General features: G+C 37.8%; 1 protein-coding gene across 3 annotated transcripts in view; it reads right to left on the bottom strand.

Annotated features, from left to right (window-relative positions):
- Positions 1-22,093, bottom strand: part of itgb5 (integrin, beta 5) — a 42,028-nt gene that overhangs the window by 18,618 nt on the left and 1,317 nt on the right. For all 3 annotated transcript variants that reach the window (XM_048194118.1, XM_048194120.1, XM_048194119.1), the window contains 8 exons: positions 21,823-22,030; positions 21,492-21,741; positions 20,298-20,466; positions 17,789-17,950; positions 16,664-16,759; positions 16,486-16,575; positions 13,724-13,858; positions 7,082-7,511 (listed from right to left, as the gene is read on the bottom strand). In XM_048194118.1, the coding sequence (XP_048050075.1) occupies positions 7,082-7,511; positions 13,724-13,858; positions 16,486-16,575; positions 16,664-16,759; positions 17,789-17,950; positions 20,298-20,466; positions 21,492-21,741; positions 21,823-22,030 (1,540 nt within the window). The remainder of the gene's footprint in view (positions 1-7,081; positions 7,512-13,723; positions 13,859-16,485; positions 16,576-16,663; positions 16,760-17,788; positions 17,951-20,297; positions 20,467-21,491; positions 21,742-21,822; positions 22,031-22,093) is intronic.

Raw genomic sequence — 22,093 nt, forward strand, 5'->3', positions numbered from 1 at the left:
CATTGATCTAATGAAGTGTCCCACAGGACATGACATGACAAGCGCTCCACACCTCAAATGAAAACAAATAAGTGTTTATATCCAATCATGTCAACCAAAGAATGGCAGACTTTCATGCATTAATGATGACAGTAAAGCAGTGAAGGTCTTGTCTGTTTGCATCCGAGGTCAGTGTGTTGCCAGGTACTGATGTCATTTAATGAGTTAAGAGAGGATGCAGGGGTGTGGAAAAAGAAACTCAAACAGACGTCAATTGTCTGTACAGTTAGAAAGAGGAGTTGGTGGATAATGTTCTGCTCGCCAAACGTTAAATGGAACCACATTACGTCCAAATTACAGCATATGTTTGGTATTCAACAACATTTCATCTGCTTCATGCTAAAGCTAATGCAAGCTAACATCTAAAAGTTTCCAAAAAACAGCTTAAAAAACAACCAGGTGTAACATGTTTCTTGGATGGACTGCAAATGTTTTTGAGAAAAACAATATGTATGACGACAATAGCAAACATCACTCCTGAGATGTTATTACAAGTTGGTGACAATAGTTTGAAAGCCCATGCTTGCATGTTTGTGTACTGCTTGAGGTCAAGTGCATGAGGTTAAACAGATTCAAATGTTTTTCTCAGGTTAAGAGAATACATGTTTTTGTTGAGGTTTGTTCACATTTGATTTACTGTCTATAGACGCTACAGTTCAAAAGCTTTGGGTCGGTAAGATTTGTTTTTATGTTTTTGATCGAAGTCTCTAATGCTCACCAAGGCTGCATTTATTTGTTCAAAAATATAGTAACAGAAATTTTGTGAAATATAATTTAAAATAACCATTTTCTGTTTTCATATATTTTATTATGCAATTTATTCTCTCTTACATTATATTAATTGATGTATGCTCTATGTAGTGTTTTTGATTAGATTTTGTTGTAAAGTGATTAGATAGTGATTAGAGTTCTTTATGGTGAGATTTCCATTTCAGCACATATACACAACTTGCTTTGGTGTATAGAAGTAATTCTATATATTATTCTCATAGATTATTTTCATTTTGCTCAACAAACTGATAGACATGTTAGACTAACGCAGTGTCTACACCGAATGTGACTGTTGTTGCGATGCGCCACAACAGCTAGAAGCTGTACACACTGGATGCGACAAAACAACCACTGCAAAACCATTCATCTTTCATATCAGAAGTAGTGCGGGCACTTGGAGTATGTCAGAAATAGAATGGGGCATCAGTTTACGGTCGGAATTTCTCGTGTTGCGCCAGATCCAGTGTAGACAGCATCACTGATTATAATGGGTTCTATTCGCTTTTGTCACGTTGCGTCACGTCGCTCGTGTTTCGTGTAGACACAGTGTAAGTTCTACATCACAATTATGTAATATCAATGCTCATATTAACTTAAAAATTCAAGCTAATTGAACATGGATCTACAAGTAAAAAAATTAAAGTTCATAGAACTTAGTATATCATGTTTGATGACCAGCTTTATTTATTCAGTTGAGTAAACTCAAAAGTCCTGTAACTGATTGCCTCAAGTTTTTGAGTTTTCAACTTCAGATTTTTTACAGTGCAATTTTTATTCTAGAGCCACAAACACACACATGCTCACGTTTAAAATGATAATTGACTAGGTCTACACTAGTGTTGCTTTCGTCAACGAAAATTATGACTAAATATCGTCGTCAACGAACCTTTATCACGTGACGAAAACGAGACTGGACGCGACGTAATTAAACGTATAATGCAATATTGTTGACGAATAAAAACGAGACTAAATGTGGATTACAAAATAAAAACTATGCTAAAATGTCTATTAATTTTCATTAACCAAAACGAGACGAGACGAAATGTTATAACATTATTTCGTCTCGTTTAGTCGCGTTATTTTTATTATTTTGCAGTATTTCTGTTTCCTGTGCCTCACTTCAGGGGCTGCATCAGGTCGCACTGCGCAGACGCAGGCGACGTCACTTCCTCTGACATAGAGAAAGGGACCGATATGTAGGTAAATATGTAGATTTCACGTGCTCATAACTTAAAGAAAAATGCACAGGTCATTGAAAATGCACATCATTATTTAAAGCAGATTCTCACGATTAAAATGAATCCAAAATCAACATAATATATTGCGTTGATCACAAGATATTACTCATGGAATGATTTAACATACTTGGCTAAAAACCTGTCTCTCATCTTTCCGGGATGCAATGTGTATCCAATGATTCCGGACCCATCCATGTTCGTTTTCCAACGTGGAATAACACAAAATAGGTATAATCTTAAAGCTTAGAAACTCATCTTTTTAATGCATCTAACCATTTCGAAAAACTCCTAACGAGTGCTGAGAAGTGCCTCTAAACCGGAGTTTACCGCCCGTGGGCGCCATCTAGCTGTGAAAAAAATTAATAACATCTTATCACCACAAAATTTGAACCAGATGCACCTCAAATGCAGGAGAGCATCTCCAAAAAAATAATTTTTCTGTGATCTTATTTCCTTCCTGAGTTATTCCATGTCAAATAAAAAAAATTAAAAATTATAAAAAGAAAATATGTATTTTTTTGTTGTCTTTTATCAGCTTTTCAGTTTTTCAGTTTCAGTTTTTCAGCATGAAAATGTCCAAATGTAATGTAATTTATATTTGCTAAAAAATTAAAAAGTGTTCCATCAAATGATACCGCATTATAAGGTATTATCTATAAGGTAACAATATAATAAGATAACCTTGTTTAAAATGGGTTTGGCTAAAAGAAAATTTTAGTTTCGTCTATACTACTAGGTACTTGTACTATATTGATTGGGTTAAATAGAATTGCATTACTAAAAAGAGACTAAAATAAAATTTTCATTGACTAAAATGTCATCAGTTTTCGTCGACTAAAACTAGACTAAAATAGTCATGAATAATTCTGACTAAAATAAGACTAAAATGCTCAGACTTTTAGTCGACTGAAACTTGACTAGACTAAAAAGAGTATGAACGTGACTAAAACTAATAAAAACTAAAATGACCGCTTGACACAAAGACTAGACTAAAACTAAAATTAAAACAGGCCGCCAAAAACAACACTAGTCTACACAACGTTGAAAACTAAGAAAAAATGGGTACATTTATATGTCTGGTGCATTTAGAGACTATTTCTGGCTCTCTGTGTTATTAAGCAATTTAAATCAGTAGCAGATGTATAGAACAGCATTGCAAAGCAAAGGTTTACTAGGGGCTCAATAGTTTTAACATACTGTCATACACTTCTAAACACTCAGAAAGCTATTGTGCAGAGATTCAAAACATATGTGCAATAATAAGTTTTAATATGGTAAACCTTTGACTGACATGAGGCATGTGAACTTAAAAATCAGAAAAAAAATTGTGCACTTCCAGCAGCAGTCACATTAAATCCTTTCAATCATAAAAGTTCAGCAGATTTAAAAGTCTTTCATTATGACAGCAGAGCGTAGACTAATAACTCAAACGCAACAAAGGACACACAGAGGTCTTATCAGAGCAGTGCTGCCCGTCTGTGGGAGGCCTTCAGGCTGCTATCAGCATGACAGCAAGGCCAGACTGATCCCATCGGACCGGCAATGCACAAAAATGAATAGATTGAGCAAAACGTATCCATTTAAAACATTTATTACAAAGCTCCATTTCTGACTGGTCGATCACAACATTCTGCTGTGAAATATTTTATCTGATGACCGTAAAACTATAATTGGCCGGAAGTAGCTAATACGCATCACTTTGCATTGGGGGTCCTGATCACCCTGAGAAGGATTGTTTTGGACATAATGACCAACTGACTCTACATTATTCTTTACATGTTTTTATATATATCATTTAAATAGGGAAAGCTGCTACAATATTACAGCATACTACATCAAAACACTTTGATTCAATGATCCAGGATGACCTCTGCATCTTATTTTTGGCTTTATTTTGTGCTACTACTATTAAAAAAAATGCTGTTTTAAGTAATAACAGGGTGTGGTGTGTGATATGCAATTAAGAGTACAGCTGAGTAAACCATTTCAATAGCACTTCCATCAAAGACATAGGTTAAAGAAAAACAAAACTTTGTTTACTCCAGGAGTATGAACAAGGGGCTATGCTTAAGAGACCATAATAAGAGTGCTTATGGTCATTTTAAAGTCATGTTTACATTTTAATGGCTTTAAAGAGTTCTGTAAAGTAACCCTGAAAAGTAACCGCTATTATATACACACGTAAATGTAAAACGGTTACAAAACATCATCTTTGCCAAAACAGTTTATTCTTGCCCAGCTGTAATGAGAAGCCCTCAGCTAATCACCCTTCATGCTCACCAAGCCCAGTGACCCAGTACTAATGTAACACAGGAAGAAGCTCCACCCACAGAGGACTATTTAACTTATTCAGCACAGCTTGCTTCTGACCTTTTAGCCTGTCATGTTTACTCACCTCACTTTATCACAGCTATCAACACCTCAAAGCAAACAACGCCTCAATCTTCAAAAACACATTCACTTAATAACAACATGATGAAAAGTAAATTAAATAAAAGACATGCAGATATCCTAAACACTCAATGACTGATTAATCTGAGTGTTAGATAAAAATAAAATAAAAAAAAAAGCTCTTTACACTTGGGGAAAAAAACGGAACGAATGCGGCGCCAGTTTTGTTTTTTTCCGTAAGTAGAATAGGGAAGGCGTAGGACATGCAGCGTAAGCTTTTTTGAAGAACACGGAAAGTGGAAGCACTTGCACGGCGATCATTTGTGTTTATAAAGCATATACAGTTGTATTTTTTTCCAAAATGGCCGATCGTTTCACTAGATAAAAACCTTATTCCTCGTCTGGTATCATTTAAAGCCCTTTGAAGCTGCACTGAAACTGTAATTTTGACCTTCATCCGTCTGGAGGCCATTGAAGTCCACTATAAGGAGAATAATCCTGGAATGTTTTCATCAAAAACCTTAATTTCTTTTCGACTGAAGAAAGACAGACATGAACATCTTGGATGGCATGGGGGTGAGTAAATTATCAGGAAAATTTTATTTGAAAGTGAACTAATCCTTTAAGTGTGTGTTTAGTTAATGCTGTTCATTACAAATCTGGTAAAAGGCTAAAAACATTTTTGTCCACATGTCCACAAAAATTTTACAAATGTGAAAAAGTGATCCTGGCACATAAGCAGTGACATGCAGAAATTAAGTTCAAGTGGAACAGCATTTACTGCAAAATCGAGGCATTTTGAGACACTGAAAACACTGGATCATGTGTTAATGAATGCAGTGCTGCACTTCACCCAGAAACACGCAGAGCATCAGAATAAATCGCAGCCTTTTATGATGTGATAATCAGACTAAGCCATGTCTCAAGTTCAAATTTATTTAGATTAATTGTGCAGCCCATATTTACTTTAATTTTACATTTTTAATGACATAATTATTAGATTTTCAGCAACTCACAAGCACCCTGCAGTTTGGGAAACCCTCCCCTGGAGTATGTTCATCTCACCGCCTGTTTGAGAAACCTTAGCATTCTCCTGATAAACACTAGCTAACACTATGGGTACTCCATAAGCACTGAATTTTACATTCTATCCGAAAAGTCTTGCAACTAAGACTCCATAAAACAAGCTGCTCTCACCGGAGCATGGCCAAATCAAAACACCACAAAGCATGTTTATAGAGCATTTAACATGTGAACGAAACCTACAAAGCTCTCATCAACAGTTGCCTTTTCCCGCAGCCATTATTAGCGAGTTTACAAGAATTGTCCCAGTTAATTCACCGCGGCAAAGTGGTGTGAAAGCGCATAATCACTCAGATTCATTAAGAACTCGTTATAGCAGACAGATAGCAGGAATTGTATTCTCGATTCTACCAATGACATTATTGCTACAGAGGCTCAACAAATGTCCATTTTGTGCTGGGCCGGCAGTTCCTGCTGACTAAAGAAAAACATAGAGCTTTATTACTATAGACCAGCCATTGTGCGCATGGATAAACAAATGCAGCCTGCTACAAAGCTCTCACTGTGGCATGGCAGAGATGCGTCCTGTGGAGAGGGAGAGATGGGGTGCCAGCCAACCGCTCTCTGGCAAGAACTGATCAAAAATGTATCAGGCACAAATGTGGCATTCTCATGGGTGTAGAAATGACGAAAACTTTTAATAAAACAAATTCATAGCCTTCACTTTTTTCAGGCAAGTGTGTTCACGCAGAGGTTTTCATGGGCCAATGTGAATAAATCTCGATTTAAATTCAAAGAGACAAGATATTGTACGCATGACCTGACATTTTATTCATATCCAAAATGAGGCAATGTGAACATTATGGAGATCTAAACACTCATGTAATGTCTGTTTCATTCATACTGAAAGCTGGGAGGGCATTCTTTCATGCAGAAAGTCCAAAACAGACTCATAGAAGTAATAACTTATGACGTTCCAGGAAATCCCTTATATGGACAAAGGCACCCAGCTATTGCTGTAGCTGAATAAAAAGCAGAAACGTTTTGACTGATGAAACGTGAAGACAACACATGACTGCAACAATATATGGTTTATGTGCATTTTTCAAGCCATCTCGGGTTATTTTATTAACAACAAAGTATGTGAATAATGCAGTGCTAATTGGCATATAGCCTTTATAACAGTACGAAAATTGTAAAATATATTTTCTGCCTTATTCGGTGATAAAAAGCCTCATTAACTGTTCCATCCATGATGGAACACTTAATACACAAGTCAAGTGTATAAAACCAATTTTTATATATAAAAATACATAAATAAATAGTACATAAACCAATTCAAAAATATTGGGAAAAAATATTATAGAACACAAATTATTGTGAATGGTTATTGTTCAATGGCATCCTAAAGAGGCCCATGGGCAAGCCAAATGGGTAAATACCTTGAGACAATGCTGAAAAACTATCATATGGACCATAAACTTGCACAATTTATACTGAAAATTCAATGGACTTTGCAAGGTGCAAATTGAAATGCATTTTGGAACTAAGATGCAAAGATTTCCTCTTTGAAATGCATTGCGACAACCAAAAAAGCGGGTGGAAAAAAATCATCTTACCTGAGCACAGCGTGCCCTTGTGTCGAGCACAGGAGAAGTCATCACACTCGCAGAAGGTGCCGTAGATTTTGCCAAACTCTGACTCGTAGCACAGGCACTGGTTACAGCTGCATTCTCCGCGGCCGCTGCACACCTGCTTGCCCTCGGCCTCACGGCAGGCACTGAGGTACTGGTGGTCGACCTCTCCCTCCTGGCATTCGCAGCGGGCTCCCAGGTAGCCGGGCTCACAACGGCACATCCCACAGCTGTAGGTGCCGGCAGAGTTGCAGCGGCTGCTGTTGGCCTCTGTGTAATACGTGCAGCTGCAGTCGCAGCGGTAGTCCACAGAGACCTCCAGACGGTCTTTAAAACCAACAGGCCTGATGGTGAAACTCTTCTTGGTGCCTTTCGGAGGACATCCTCGAGCATCTACAGTTATGTTGAAGGAGACCTGCAAGAAAACAGACAACTCATTTTCTTGTATTTAAGACAAAACACACAAAAAAATGACAGGGATGACATTTTATAGGTCAGCCTGGAGGTTAGCATCATCCTGGTTCCCTTGACAAAAAAGCCAACAGGATTTTTTCTTTGACTTTGTATTATTGCAGAAAATAAGCTCTGTGACCAACTAAAGTTTGATTCTTACACGACTTGTTCATCAGGATTATCTACACAAATGAACACAACCAGGGTTTGAAGTTAACTTTTTCACTCACTTTTTCACTCTGCTCTCATAAAGTCATTATTTAGTTTTTTTGGCGCACAAAAAGTATTCTCGTCTCTTCATAACATTAAGGTTGAACCACTGTAGTCACATGAACTGTTTTAAATATGTCTTTAGTAGCTTTCTGGGCATTGACAGCTAGTGTTAATTATATTGCTGGCAATGGAGGCCTCACTGAGCCATCAGATTTTATGAAAAATATTTTAATTTGTGTTCCAAAGATGAACGAAGGTCTTATGGGTGTAGAACGACATGAGGGTGAGGAATTAATGATAATTTAAATTTTTGGGTCAACTAACCCTTTAACTAAAAACCCATAAATAAATAAATAAATAAATAAAATAAAAAAAACATTAATTTTGGGACGACTGAAGCAAAAGTTCAAAAATGCTAACTCAAAGGAATGGCAGTTCTCCTCCTGGTGGCATGTATGACCTTATCGCTGAAGATAAGAGGCTTCACTAACTGATGCAGATCATACTTGTCAGATTAATCATAGACCATCAGACCAGAGAAAAGACAGACTCCACCCTGATGATGACCACCCAGAGGAAGGAAGTCTATAAGAGGTTTCATCCAGACTAGCCTAGACTTGATCTACATCAATAAATATCTGGTAAGATGGTGAGATGAAACTCATTTCTCAGATTTAGTATTTCACTTGAGATGTTCATATAATTGCACTGGAATTATGCAACACTGTACAAAAATAAACCTTTAACAGTTTATCAATTCTTTTCCCAGAAGTGAGAAAATTTCATGTGTGGATCCTTAGGGGCAGAGAACCGGACACCTTTAAAAATATGTAGTCTGGCTGGCCTTTGATTCAGAACTGCCCAGGGGAGAGGACAAGCCCAACACGCTGAGTCTGAACGCTTTGAAGTAGCATTTCAGATCAGCGAGCCCTCCAGACCCGAGAGCTCAAAGCTCAGAGCCGAACACTGGGCCACAGAGGGTCATACTGATGGAGGTAGACTAAAGGCTCACATGTGCCCTTAAAGGACTAAGGCGGTCAACAGAATTCTTTTTATGGAAAAGGGGTTGTTGTTACTTTGGCAGCACTGGTTTCTCTCCAGTGAAGTAACAGCCTAAAGAAAACATGTATAGGCCTAGTGTAAAAATAGAAATGATGGAGGAGAGACTTGACACAAATAGAAGGCAAGCAAGAAAATGTTTTAAATATTCAAAATGTCTATATTTGTACCAGTGTACTTTTTTTTTTTTTTTTTTTTTTTAATTGTTGAACTATTCACGTGGAAAAAAATTCTTGTAGGCTACTGGCATGCCAACTGTTATTGTAATGATGAATAATTGCTAATGTTTTGATCCTGTGCAGCAATCTCAATTTACATATAGATAAAGTTTTGTTTGTTGTTAGTTCAATTTACATTGAGCTTGTCTTAATTTGCAGTAACCAACTTGTATAAATTTATACATGACTGTTCAAAAGTTTGGGGTCAAAGACTTTTTTATATTGTTACAATTTAAAATAACTATTTTCTGTTTTATTATATTTTAAAATGTAATTTATCCCTGTAAAGGCAAAGCTGAATTTTCTGTAAAACATAAATATTGTAAGACAGGATTAAAATATTTTTTACTATTGTAAATTGTCTTTACAATCACTTTTGAACTTTTAAAGGGTTAGTTCACCCAAAAATGAAATTTCTGTCATTAATTACTCACCCTCATGACGTTCCAAACCCGTAAGACCTTCGTTCATCTTCAGAACACAAATTAAGATATTTTTGATGAAATCCAAGAGTTTTTATTTTATTTTATCCCCAATAGAAAGCTACATAATTATCATCATTCAAGGTCAAGAAAAGTACTAAAGACATTGTTAAAATAGTCAATGTGACTACAGTGGTTCAACCTTAATGTTATGAACTGACAAGAATACTTTTTGTATGCAAAAACAAAACAGAAATAACGACTTTATTCTTCTCTACCCTGTAATAAAGTCATTATTTTTGTTTTTGCACACAAAAAGTATTCTCGTTGCTCCATAACATTAAGATTGAACCCTTGTAGTCACATTGACTATTTTAACGATGTCTTTAGTACCTTTCTGGACCTTGAATGATGGTAATTATGTTGCTTTCTATTGGGGATAAAAAAAATAAAATAAAAAAAAACTCTGGATTTCATCAAAAATATCTTAATTTGTGTTCTGAAGATGAATGAAGTTCTTACAGGTGTGGAACGACATGAAAGTGAGTACTTAATGACAGAAATTTCAGTAATATTAACTGTTGAAAAATCAACAGCATTGTAACATTACATCAAAAATAGCACTATTTTAATCACACATTATCCAGCATTAACATGCTCCTTAAAGATCATGCTGAAAAAGGCATCACAAAATAGTGGGAAAGTGAAGTGGGGTCACAGACAGACAAAGGCATAGAAAGAAGAAGTTTTTCCTCAATGAGGCAATGAGCTGCAGAATTGGATTAAGGAGACATGTGAGTCACGAGAACATGGCAACAATTAGATGACAGACAGCATTAGAAAACTCCATGAGGTCTATGTAGTTGGGCAGAGGAAGAGGTGGAGTGGACATAATGATGAGGCATTAATGGCCAAAACTGTATACTGAAATAAAAACATACCAGTCAAAGACTTGGGAAAACACTGCCAATGTTTTACATTTACTGATGGATTTAGGACATCTGCTGCTCTGATGGCTTTAGGGCTTACACAAATAAATTGAAGCATCAGTCAGAATGGGAGGTTTAATGGTTTTCATAGTCTGCCTCACTGTGTCTGAGCATGCAGTAAAAATGCTATATAGGCTGCCAGTTTAAAAAAAAAAAAAAAAAAAAAAAAAAAAATATATATATATATATATATCTTCTTCACGTGAAGTATTTCCTGTGCTATAAAACTAAAATATAAATTAAACCTAAAATGTCATTATTAGGTTTAAATATTACAAAAGCACATAATTTCTATGAATTAAACTAAAATTCCATGAAAACTGAAAATATAAAATTAAAAGCCAATTGTAAAACTAACAATAAAAAAAAATCTTGATCTCTTGATCACCCTGTTAGGGTTTATTTTATGATAACAATCGGCTAGATATACATTATCCCTTACTTATTACAAAAGGCTATTATTATTATACTATTAAAGGTGCCCTAGAATCAAAACTTAAATTCACCTTGGCATAGTTGAATAACAAGAGTTCAGTACATGAAAAAGACATACATTAAGTTTCAAAATCCATTGCTTTCTCCTTCTTGTGTAAATCTCATTTGTTTAAAAGACCTCCGAAAAACAGGTGAAATTTTAACATAACACTGACTGTTAAGTAACAGTCGGGATCATTAATATGTATGCACCCAATATTTGCACATGCCAGCCCATGTTCAAGGCATTACACAAGGGCAGGTAGTATTAACGTCTGGATCTGTGCACAGCTGAATCAACAGACTAGGTAAGCAAGCAAGAACAATAGCGAAAAATGGCAGATGGAGCAATAATAACTGACATGACCCATGATTACATGATATTTTTAGTGATATTTGTGAATTGTCTTTCTAAATGTTTCGTTAACATGTTGCTAATGTACTGTTAAATGTGGTTAAAGTTACCATCGTTTCTTACTGTATTCACGGAGACAAGAGAGTCGTCACTATTTTCATTTTTAAACACTTGCAGTCTGTATAATGCATAAACAACTTCATTCTTTATAAATCTCTCCAATAGTGTGTAATGTTAGCTTTAGCCATGGAGCACCATCAAACTCATTCAGAATCAAATGTAAACATCCAAATAAATACTATACTCACATGATCCGAGGCATGCATGCAGTATGCATGACGAACATCTTGTAAAGATCCATTTGAGGGTTATATTAGCTGTGTGAACTTTGTAAATACACTTTATTATAGTCGAGAGCTCGGGGGGCAGGGAGCGTGCGATTTAAAGGGGCCGCACGCTGAATCGGTGCATAGTTAATGATGCCCCAAAATAGGCATTTAAAAAAATTAATAATAAAAAAAAAAACTATGGGGTATTTTGAGCTGAAACTTCACAGACACATTCAGGGGACACCTTAGACTTATATTACATCTTGTAAAAATTGGTTCTAGGGCACCTTTAATGTTAGTGTAATAATAAACAACAACAACTACTGCTTCTTTTATTATTAAGTGTTTGGATTATATATATCAATAAGCATAAGCAAAAATATATTGGTATATCAATCAATTTGTACTTTAAAACAAGAGCCATCACCACTCCTGACTGTATATAAACACCCACCACATTCCACATGTCCTTGCATTTGCACAAAAGCGAGCAAACTTTAAAAATTCATGGCAAAAAAAGTCCATCTAAAAGTAAACCGATGTTTCCTGAGACACCATCCAGCTTAATATAGGATTAGATCAATGTGTTATGTATGGGACATTTTAGTAGTCTCTAGGGGCATGAATCCACTTCTGTGAAAAGAATCTAAGCTAAACTTTAGAATCTGGGCTAGCGCCTCTGTATCTAAGGCCCGTGTTTTTCCACAGCTCCTCACCCAGAACAGATCTGCCCTATTGTGCGAGCCCATTGAAATGCAGCGTCCGACTCCTCTGAGGGTTCAGTGGAGGACTGTGAGTGATACAAGGGATTGTGTTTGGGTTGTGCCCCCCTTTCTAAAGGAATGATTGGCACTTGGGCACAGTGTGACAAATTTCCCTCGTGGACGAGACAAAAAGACCCCAGCCTATTGGAGCAGCCAGAGAAATTTGGGTTGCTCAATTCATTGTGGTTATTCAGTTCTACCCCTCCACGATTCCTTTACAATCCTTCTCAACATTCAATTAGGCAGAATGGGAATGGTAGAGGAGAGACTGGAGAGCTCTGCTTAAATCCTCGAGGGTCAGATCACCGCATGGTGACATGTACCAAGTAGACCTATAGAAGTTTTACAATGTCCGTCTAATTAGGTGTGGGAGATCCAAACATGACAATATACACCATCACCATGTGAACACTAAAAAGCAAAAGCATTCTTTCAGAGTAACCGTTAATTATACAAGCACTGTTGGGTACATCATGTGGTCTTGATTGCTTTTGTAATCTGCATGCTATGATACTGTAATATTTTGTATCTATTTCACTCTAAACAGAGAGCGAGTCTGCTGTGGCTGACACAGCATAAAGTTATGAGAGTGCAGAGCACGGCATGTTATTCATAACCTGCATGTTATCATTGAGCAAATAACACATCATCTATTACACAGGAAGTGCAAACAATATGCCTGAAAATGTGTGATAGTATTTCATGCAAGTTCCTTGGACCTGTTGAAAATCACTGCATTACCAATTATCTGTAAATGGCCAGAATCTGTGCATAGGGAGTGTCTGAAATCTTCCTGTCAATGCATTTAGTTTTCAATGTTATTTCTGACTCAAATAATAGATCTTCTGGTGTTAATATGGCCAAATTTATGATTTGAGTTGGAATGAAAAAAGTCATGCTCTGGAATAAACATTTCACATCCTTTCCATGAACTCTCTTTTACTGCATTTCCCTGTCACCATCTTTCACTTCCTTAAGAATAGTGAAAGAAAATATGTTGCTTTCACTTCCAGGGCATTATATACAGGTCAACAAAGGCCAAATGGAAAAAAAAAAATTCAAACTGTGTGTAAACGTGATCTGAGCACTTAGGAAGACTGAAACGTCTAAGCTTTTATGTCACTTTCTCTGCATCCTCATCAAAAGTACGACTACCATCAGTTCCCTTTCAGTAGTACGAGGCAACAGGATACAGGATACAGCACCCTGTGCTCAATCCAAGAGGTATAAATAAGATCTGAGCTCCTTGCCACAGGCCTCAAACACTCAGGTTGCAGACTAAGAGATAGAATCTGCTGTCATCCATTTGTAAAAGGCACAAGTATTATTTGATGAAATATAAAGTACTAACCGTGTCACCAATTTTGAGGTCAGCACACTTGCGGAGGCCGGTCAGGGGCTGGCCGTCTTGGCAGGTGGCGGTGAAGGCCAGACTGAGATCTTCAGGATGGTCCCACACGCTCAGCTCAACCTTCGACCTGATGTTCTACATGAAAAAAATGAAAACAAAAATCAAGCACAAAGCACTAACATTCACTAGTAACAGTTTTAAAGGTAATGGAGATGTTCCAAAATTACACACATGGTTTTTATAATGCTTCAGCACCAAAAAGAAAAACTACAAACATTCAATCACATTCTTGGACCACATACTACCATAGAAAACAACACCAAAAATGATTATTTCCATGATGGCAATCATAGTCTTGGGTGTTTTGGCATATTTTGGTGTAAAATGACAATCAGGAGAGATTGTCTCTCAAACACACACACACACACACACACACACACACTCTTCAGCCAAAGAATAGCCCACCACAGCAGAGATCTTCCAATACAGCAACAAACACAGAGATCTTCAGATCTTCATTAGCCAGAAATATCAGACTACAAAGTCTGTGAACTAAAGCAAACACATGGACGAGCCCATCAAATGTTCTGCACTGACAAAAACAGGAAATTCCTAATCTTATGTAATCATTTGATCACACAGTGAAGACAGCAAGAGCAAAGGTTTTCTAAATTAGAGAACACAACATCATCTGTTCATAATACAGTTCAATTTCTAACAATTTATTAACTGAAAAAGGTAATTAATTTGGTTGCCAATTAAGCTGGAGTCAATTTACATAGAATACTTCAGGTGAGTGATGGTTATTTAGTACTGTGCCGTTGTATTGATAAAACCATTGCCTGACCCTGAAGCGTTGACCATATTGCCTGGAAATGAACAGTGCGTTCATAATGGGCTGTCACTATACATCACAGCCTCAAAGCTGAACCTTAAAATACACATACTACACTCTTGACAGGGAACAAAAGCATGAAGGGGTCAGTCTTGGGGTCATCAAGAGCATTTTCTTTTATGTGCACCTGTGTTTCAAATGGGATTATGAAGGGGTGCAGGAAGATGTATTAGGTTAGAAAAACTATAAAAACACTTGTGCCTGCCTTGCACTCCAGAGAGGAGTGCAGCGAAATATCCGCCAGTAGGTGGTGGCAAGTCACTCGCTGTGTCCGAAATCAAATACTTCCCTACTATATAGTACGCAAAAAAAAGTAGTATATCTGAATGCATTGTATTCCAGCGAGATTCTGAAGTGCGCATTTGACAGACACTTTAACTATCCCATGAGGGCACAGGAGAGGACTTATGGCAGTGAAGCAACGCAACTGACGCTGGTAGGCCACGTGACTAGGGCTGGGCGATATATCGCATGCGATTGTCACGTGCATTTCGTCAGTAAAGCCGGTTCCCTGATTACCGCTAAATCGCCATCACCTGCTTTCAAATGGAGCGCCATTTAATAGACAGAGCCGTAGATCACTGACAAGCCACGCAATATCGCGTTTATATCGCAGATGAATCGCCTTCGATAATGAACGCGATATTGCGTAGCTTGTCAGTGATCTACGGCTCTGTCTATTAAATGCCGCTCCATTTGAAAGCAGGTGATGGCGATTTAGCGGTAATCAGGGAACCGGCTTTACTGACGAAATGCGCATGACAATCGCATGCGATATATCGCCCAGCCTTACACGTGTCAGTAACAACATGGCAGATGTAGTACATCCAAATTTCATTCATACTACCCACATTCATAATATGTAGAATGTACTTTAACGGTCGTGAAGTAAGTTCAAATTCAAATGTAAGACCTACTCAAACAGTACATGATTTCGGACGTAGCGACTGTCTAAAGCCGAGTTCAGACTGCACGATTTTAGCCCTGATTATGGCTCGCCGACAGGTTGAGAAATCGCAGACAAATGCCCAAAATCACAGGCAAATCGGTGCTCGTTCACGCGAGTGACAATCACGCAGTATGAATGAGCAAAGACGCGATCTGAGAGAATCGCAGACGAGTCGCCGACGCCCGTGAGATATTTGGCATGCTAAATATCTGGACCTGTCGGCGATTCAAAATCCTGCTGTGTGAAAAGTGACTAAAACTACATCGGCGATGACCGACAGCCAATGAGAGAGCAAGATACAGAGCAGCGGGGAGTTCGGGGAGGAGTTATAGACCACTCTCGTTGCAGAACACACAATCCTTGTTCCTCACGTCTCCCGAACCATTTCCTCCTCCATATTCTTATTTTCTTTTTGTATACGCTGCAAATCAGCGCACAGGCAATTCGTATTGCAAGCTTCTTGCAGACTACTGTTTTTAATAATAATCCCAGTCTTACGTGAGAACTCCGGTCTTGCGTGATATCGCGTTGTTTCCTTGTCACATCTCACGTGTGTTTGGTTTGTGAAACGTAGTTTGCGTGCCAGACAGAGTTGTCAGCGATTCTTCCTATTGTAAAGTCATGCAGTGTGAAACCTTCTGTCGCCGATCCATCGTGCAGTGTGAACACAGCAGCGACTGAATGCTGGCCAAGATAGTCATGCAGTGTGAAAAGAACAGTGACTTGACTACTTTGAAAATCGTGCAGTCTGAACTCGGCTTAATGAGCAAGTCACTGAATCATTCTGTCAAATCAATTCGTTCAGAAACGTTGCATTGCATTTATAAACCAGTGAAAACAACGGGTGCTGCGGGTACTTCCCAAGCCCATGGGACTATAAAAATTCACACACAATAGAAAACACTGATAAGAACTTACATTGTATGCGTTCACAATTAGCTGAATAATGTTTTTGGAGTCTTGGTCCAAAATTTCCACTGTAGTCCCAGGGATCAACGCAGTGAGATTCTATGGGTACAAAGACATTAAGAACACATTAAACAAAACAAAAACAGCTCAACACTGATCAAAATAGCTTATGATGAATGAGAGGTACCTTGTAAAGAACATAGTGTCTTTTGGTTACTGCAAAGATGAGGAAAATATTGTTTTCAGCCAGTTTCTCTCCAAGAAGTGCGAGTGAAGGGTAGTCCTGTGGAGAGACGCCACATGTCCATATAACAGTAAGATACATTCAAGCAATCCCTCACTCCCTGCAGCACTCTTTCTGTCAGGAAGTTTGCAAAAGGAAGTCATCGCTCTTGTGATTCCCCTCCACGGTTTCCGTTATCCTTCCCACCCATTTCCTCTGACTACAGCTACAGGCGTTTTCTGCTACTAACCTGCCAGAGAATCCAGGGAGTTTGGGCTCAATCTCTTTAACCAATGATCAGCGATATATTAAGCACATTTGAGTAAAGTTTCCTTACAGAACAAGATGGATTTATATATATATATATATATATATATATATATATATATATATATATATATATATATATATATATATATATATATATATATATATATATATATATATATATATATATATATATATATATATATTTTTTTTTTTTTTTTTTATTATATTATATTATATTATATTATATTATATATAAAATCCTAGTTTGCAGTAGAAGGCACACACTGCCTTTGTTTGTTTTCCTTCTGGCTGAGCGATCTCTCACACTCAAAACTCAGCTGCTTTGGATGGAGCCCAAACTGCTAAACGAGCACCGCATCTGTTCTTGCACTTTGACATAAATGAGGGGGGTGGGGGGCAAACGTTTTATCCAGTTCAAAGCCATAGGAAGAAAAAATAAATAAATTATGAATATCCAAGAGACATCACATGGTCAAAGGAGAAGGAAACAACAAGAGCGTAAAAGCTTCCCATTAAAACTGAATTATCTGCAAATGCCTTGGAAGATGTTCAGCAGACACACACCTGCTGGGGTTTTAGCCATGCATTTCAGACAATCATTACGGGTTATCGTCAAGCATTTTTAGCCGGTGGGAGTTAAGGGCAAGCAATTAGACATTAAGCATGTTTAAATAAAACAAAAGCTCATCCAGACAGTCTGCAGTTCATTTACCCAGAGCAAATTAACATGTAGTCTTCACATCTGAAGACTTAAAATGTAAAATTAAATGACAGACTTTCAAGGTATAAAAGCTTTACCATCTTTGTTGCAGCGCTGTACTCGTTCTTGTCGTTCAGGTGACACTGTCCATCGTGAGGATGCACTAGACCACCGAGCTTGCCATCCAAAGCCAAGTGAGGGACGTCATCGGTGGCAAACACCAGGAGATGATAGGCCTCTTTCCTCCAGCCAATCTTCTCCTGCCACAATGACACCAAACTGTTATTTATACCAGCATATCTTTTTGCATCTCTATACCATGTTCATTTAATTGTTACAAAGTGATTTTTATTTTAATAATTATTCTAATTAGTTTGTTGTTGTTTGTAGTACATTAAGTTGATGGATCAGTTCAGTTATATTACAGTTGCCAGAATATGCATCAACATATGGACATTATCAGAGTTTTTCAAATCAAACACGCATGAGAGATATTTTTACACAAATGTATTTCTCGAAATTTAAGTATCAGTAGTATTAATACAAATTTTAAATATTAATTAAGTAGGTAGGTAGTACATGAAATACATTTTTGCATTTTGAAGTACTTTGTTAATTATTTTATTTTAGAAATCTGTCAAAAACTTGTTAAAAACTAAAATTTTATTGTCATTTATTAGGCAAATAAACAAACAACTATAGTCTTTATTCACACATAACATAAAATATATAAACATTTTTATTTTTATTTTGTATGGCCTCCTTTGGCCTTGATAATAGGTGGTCATCCAATTTACAATTTGTATATACACCGATCAGGCATAACATTATGTCCACCTTCCTAATTTTGTGTTGTCCCCCTTTTTCTGCCATAACAGCCCTGACCCGTCAAGGCATGGACTCCACTAGACCCCTGAAGGTGTGCTGTGGTATCTGGCACCAAGATGTTTGCAGCAGATCCATTAAGTTCTGTAAATTGTGAGGTGGGCCTCCATGGATCGGACTTGTTTGTGCAGCACATCCCACAGATGCTTGATTGGACTGAGGTCTGGGGAATTTGGAGGCCAAGTCAACACTTCAAACACCTCACCTCAACCATTCCTGAACCATTTTTGCTTTGTGGCAGGGTGCATTATCCTGCTGAAAGAGGCCACAGCCACCAGGGAATACAGTTTCCATGAAAAGGTGTACATGGTCTGCAACAATGTTTAGGTAGGTGGTACGTGTCAAAGTAACATCCACATGGATGGCAGAACCCGAGGCTTCCCAGCAGAATATTGCCCAAAGCAACAGACTGCCTCCGCCGGCTTGCCTTCTTCCCATAGTGCACCCTGGTGCCATGTGTTCCCCAGGCAAGCAAACGCACACGCACCCGGCCATCCACGTGATGTAAAAGAAAACGTGATTCTTCAGACCAGACCACCTTCTTCCAATGCTCTGTGGTCCAGTTCTGATGCTCACATGTCCACTGTTGGCACTTTCGGTGGTGGACAGGGGTCAGCATGGGCACCCTGACTGGTCTGCGGCTTTCTATCAGACACCTTCGATCTATCAGTACCAGCACTAACTTCTTGAGCAATTTGAGCTACAGTAGCTCGTCTGTTGAATCAGGCCACATGGGCCAGCCTTTGCTCCCCACGTGCATCAATGAGCCACCACTCGGTTCACCACTGTTCCTTCCTTGGACCAATTTTGATAGACACTGACCACTGCAGACTGGGAACACCCCACAAGAGCTGCAGTTTTGGAGACGCTCTGACCCAGTCATCTAGCCATCACAATTTGGCCCTTGTCAAACTCCCTGCAATCCTTACACTTTTCCTGCTTCTAACAACTTTGAGGACAAAACTTTCTCTTGCTGCCTAATATATCCCACCCACTAACAGGTGCTGTGATGAAGAGATAATGTGTTATTCACTCCAAATGTCAGTGGTCATAATGTTATGCCTGATTGGTATACTATATTATTTACGCCTCATATTAATTTAAACACTAAATTAACTTAAAAGAAATTAAGGCAAAAGGGGGTTTTAAATTGATGACAAATCACAGTTTATAGATTCATATATCATATTCTTAACCTAAAATCTAGATACAAAAAGGATTACTCTAATACCAGACAACACCTGCTAACTAGTGCTTTACATGGCTTAATAGCCAAAAACAGGATGTTCAGGCAAGAACTGAGAAACACATGGCAAATTCAACACGCAAGATCTCACTAGTCTCACAAACAAGAGCTAGCACTGAAACAACTCGCATAGTGGATAAATGGGCAAGGTTCTCCTCTTTCATTCAGTGTAAACCACAGTCTCTTTCTCTCATGCATGCTGTGATTGTGCCTTTCATGCCAAAGCAAATATTTTTACAACCTATGATGTAAGGCAATATTAGCGTGTCTCTTTTAGGACTCAAGACACCTGTATCTCTTCTGGGAAAGCTCGGAAAACAAAGCAAAAAAAAAGGATATCTAATGTCAAGACATTCTCTCTTTTCATTAAACCTTGCTGGACAGGCTTGCTGTCTCTATAGGGAGTTGAAGGAGTCAAATAAGCTTAATGATGATGAAGCAGCAAAATAACCAGTCCTGAGTGACTGACTGCTTACCTTGCAAACTGCAGCCTGCAGAATGGCATCAAACCCCCCCTCTGGTGCATCTCTGTTACGCGACACCATCTGCTTCTGCACTTCTTCGTTGAAACGATCAACCTTGTCCGTAAGAGACAAGAGGTGACGAAAGCCAAATGTGGGGACACAGTTTGGGAACAACTTATATCTGTAATAAGAGAGGAATGATAAATACCAGGAGCTTAAAAAGCAATACTGAAAACAAAACTTAAATGAATCCTAATATTGTGTTGTTTTTTTATCATACTATACATTCAAAATTCAGAAAAAAAAAGTATATAATATTAGTATATCCAAACAGAGTAAATAGTCTTTAAATTAAATTAATGCATTAAATTAATGAATTTAACATATATATTTGTGTTGTGTGTTCAAATACATTAAAAAAAAAAAAAAAAAAAAAAAAAACTTGAGTAAAAATTTTAAATTTAATTTTAACAGAAAATTTAATTGACGCTATGTTAGGTTATATATAAAATATTTTATTTTATTTTAGTAATATTACTTTATTAAACATTCAAATAATATTAAACTAATTATTATTATATTAAAATATTATTTTAAGTGCAGGAAAGGGTAAATTGACCTGTACTATAGTTGCAGAACAAGGGACATTTGTCCCTATGATTTCTCGTGTGGTACAGTGAGCATTCAGGAGGACTGAATGCATAACCTACATGGTCACTGATGCATAATGGGCTGCGGGCTGCATGGAGTAATAGTTTCTCTGGGGGTACTGGCTGTACTAGCTTTGCAACCTCAATCTGCTCTGTTACACATTTCAAATTCTACCATTACTTTACACTGAATCAGAATGATAACCACAAGTGATAGCAGTCACTTTCACCAGTCTGAACTAGATTAAGTTTAGACATTTGAGTGTGACATAAGACTTTAGATAAGTCCAAAATTGTGGCATGCCAAGTACTTTTGGATTTCCAATGATGCACTTTTCTCCAAGATGAGGCTACGCCAACGCAGGGATATTTTTGGTAATACAAGGAAAATATGTTCCTTCCATTCAGTTTCTTTCATTGCATAACAAAGGCAGTTACAGGGAAAAAGATGCAATAAGAGTCTTTTTTGCATTTGTATTCAGGCATTAGGAAAGCCAATCCCAAACCTGTTTTACAGCTCATCACAGATCTTAGATCAGAGACATCTCTTTCTTACCCATTGCATGGGTTGTCCTGGTACTTGGGGGCTGTGTAGGAGAAGGGCGAGATGTTCTTATCCACAAAGGAGCCAAAACCAAGGCGGAAGTTACTCGTGAGCTTCCTCATTTCCTCAGCCAGTTTGGTGCCCAGGTTGCGGATTGTGTCCAGATCGTCCTTCATGGAGAGCGAGAGGTCCATCAGGTAGTACAAATCCACGGGGTAGTCTTCCACAGGGCGCACTTGTACTTCAAATGAAGTCTGATCACCTGAAAAATGGAAGTAGTCATTGCATTAACATTTAAATTGATCTAATTTTTTCTTCTCTAAATCTATCAGCCGATACATACCAGGCCTTAAGCTGAGAGAGATCTTTTGTGGGTATATCTGGATGACATCATACTGGGTCACCCCAGAACCTTTGGAGCTCAGGGGTTTGCTCCGCAACAGAGAGCTGCCACTCCTGGGATTCTCTATAAAAGGAGCATCGCATCCTCTTTTCAGTAAGTTCTGGCTAAAGTCACATCGTGAGGTGAGTGTTCTGGCCCGTCCAAAATCCTGAATCGGGGGGAAAAAAAAGATCACTGTGGTAAGCAATGTGAGGAATCCATTAAATAAATG

The sequence above is a fragment of the Megalobrama amblycephala genome, linkage group LG6, assembly GCF_018812025.1.
Source record: "Megalobrama amblycephala isolate DHTTF-2021 linkage group LG6, ASM1881202v1, whole genome shotgun sequence".
Lineage (NCBI taxonomy): Eukaryota > Metazoa > Chordata > Actinopteri > Cypriniformes > Xenocyprididae > Megalobrama > Megalobrama amblycephala.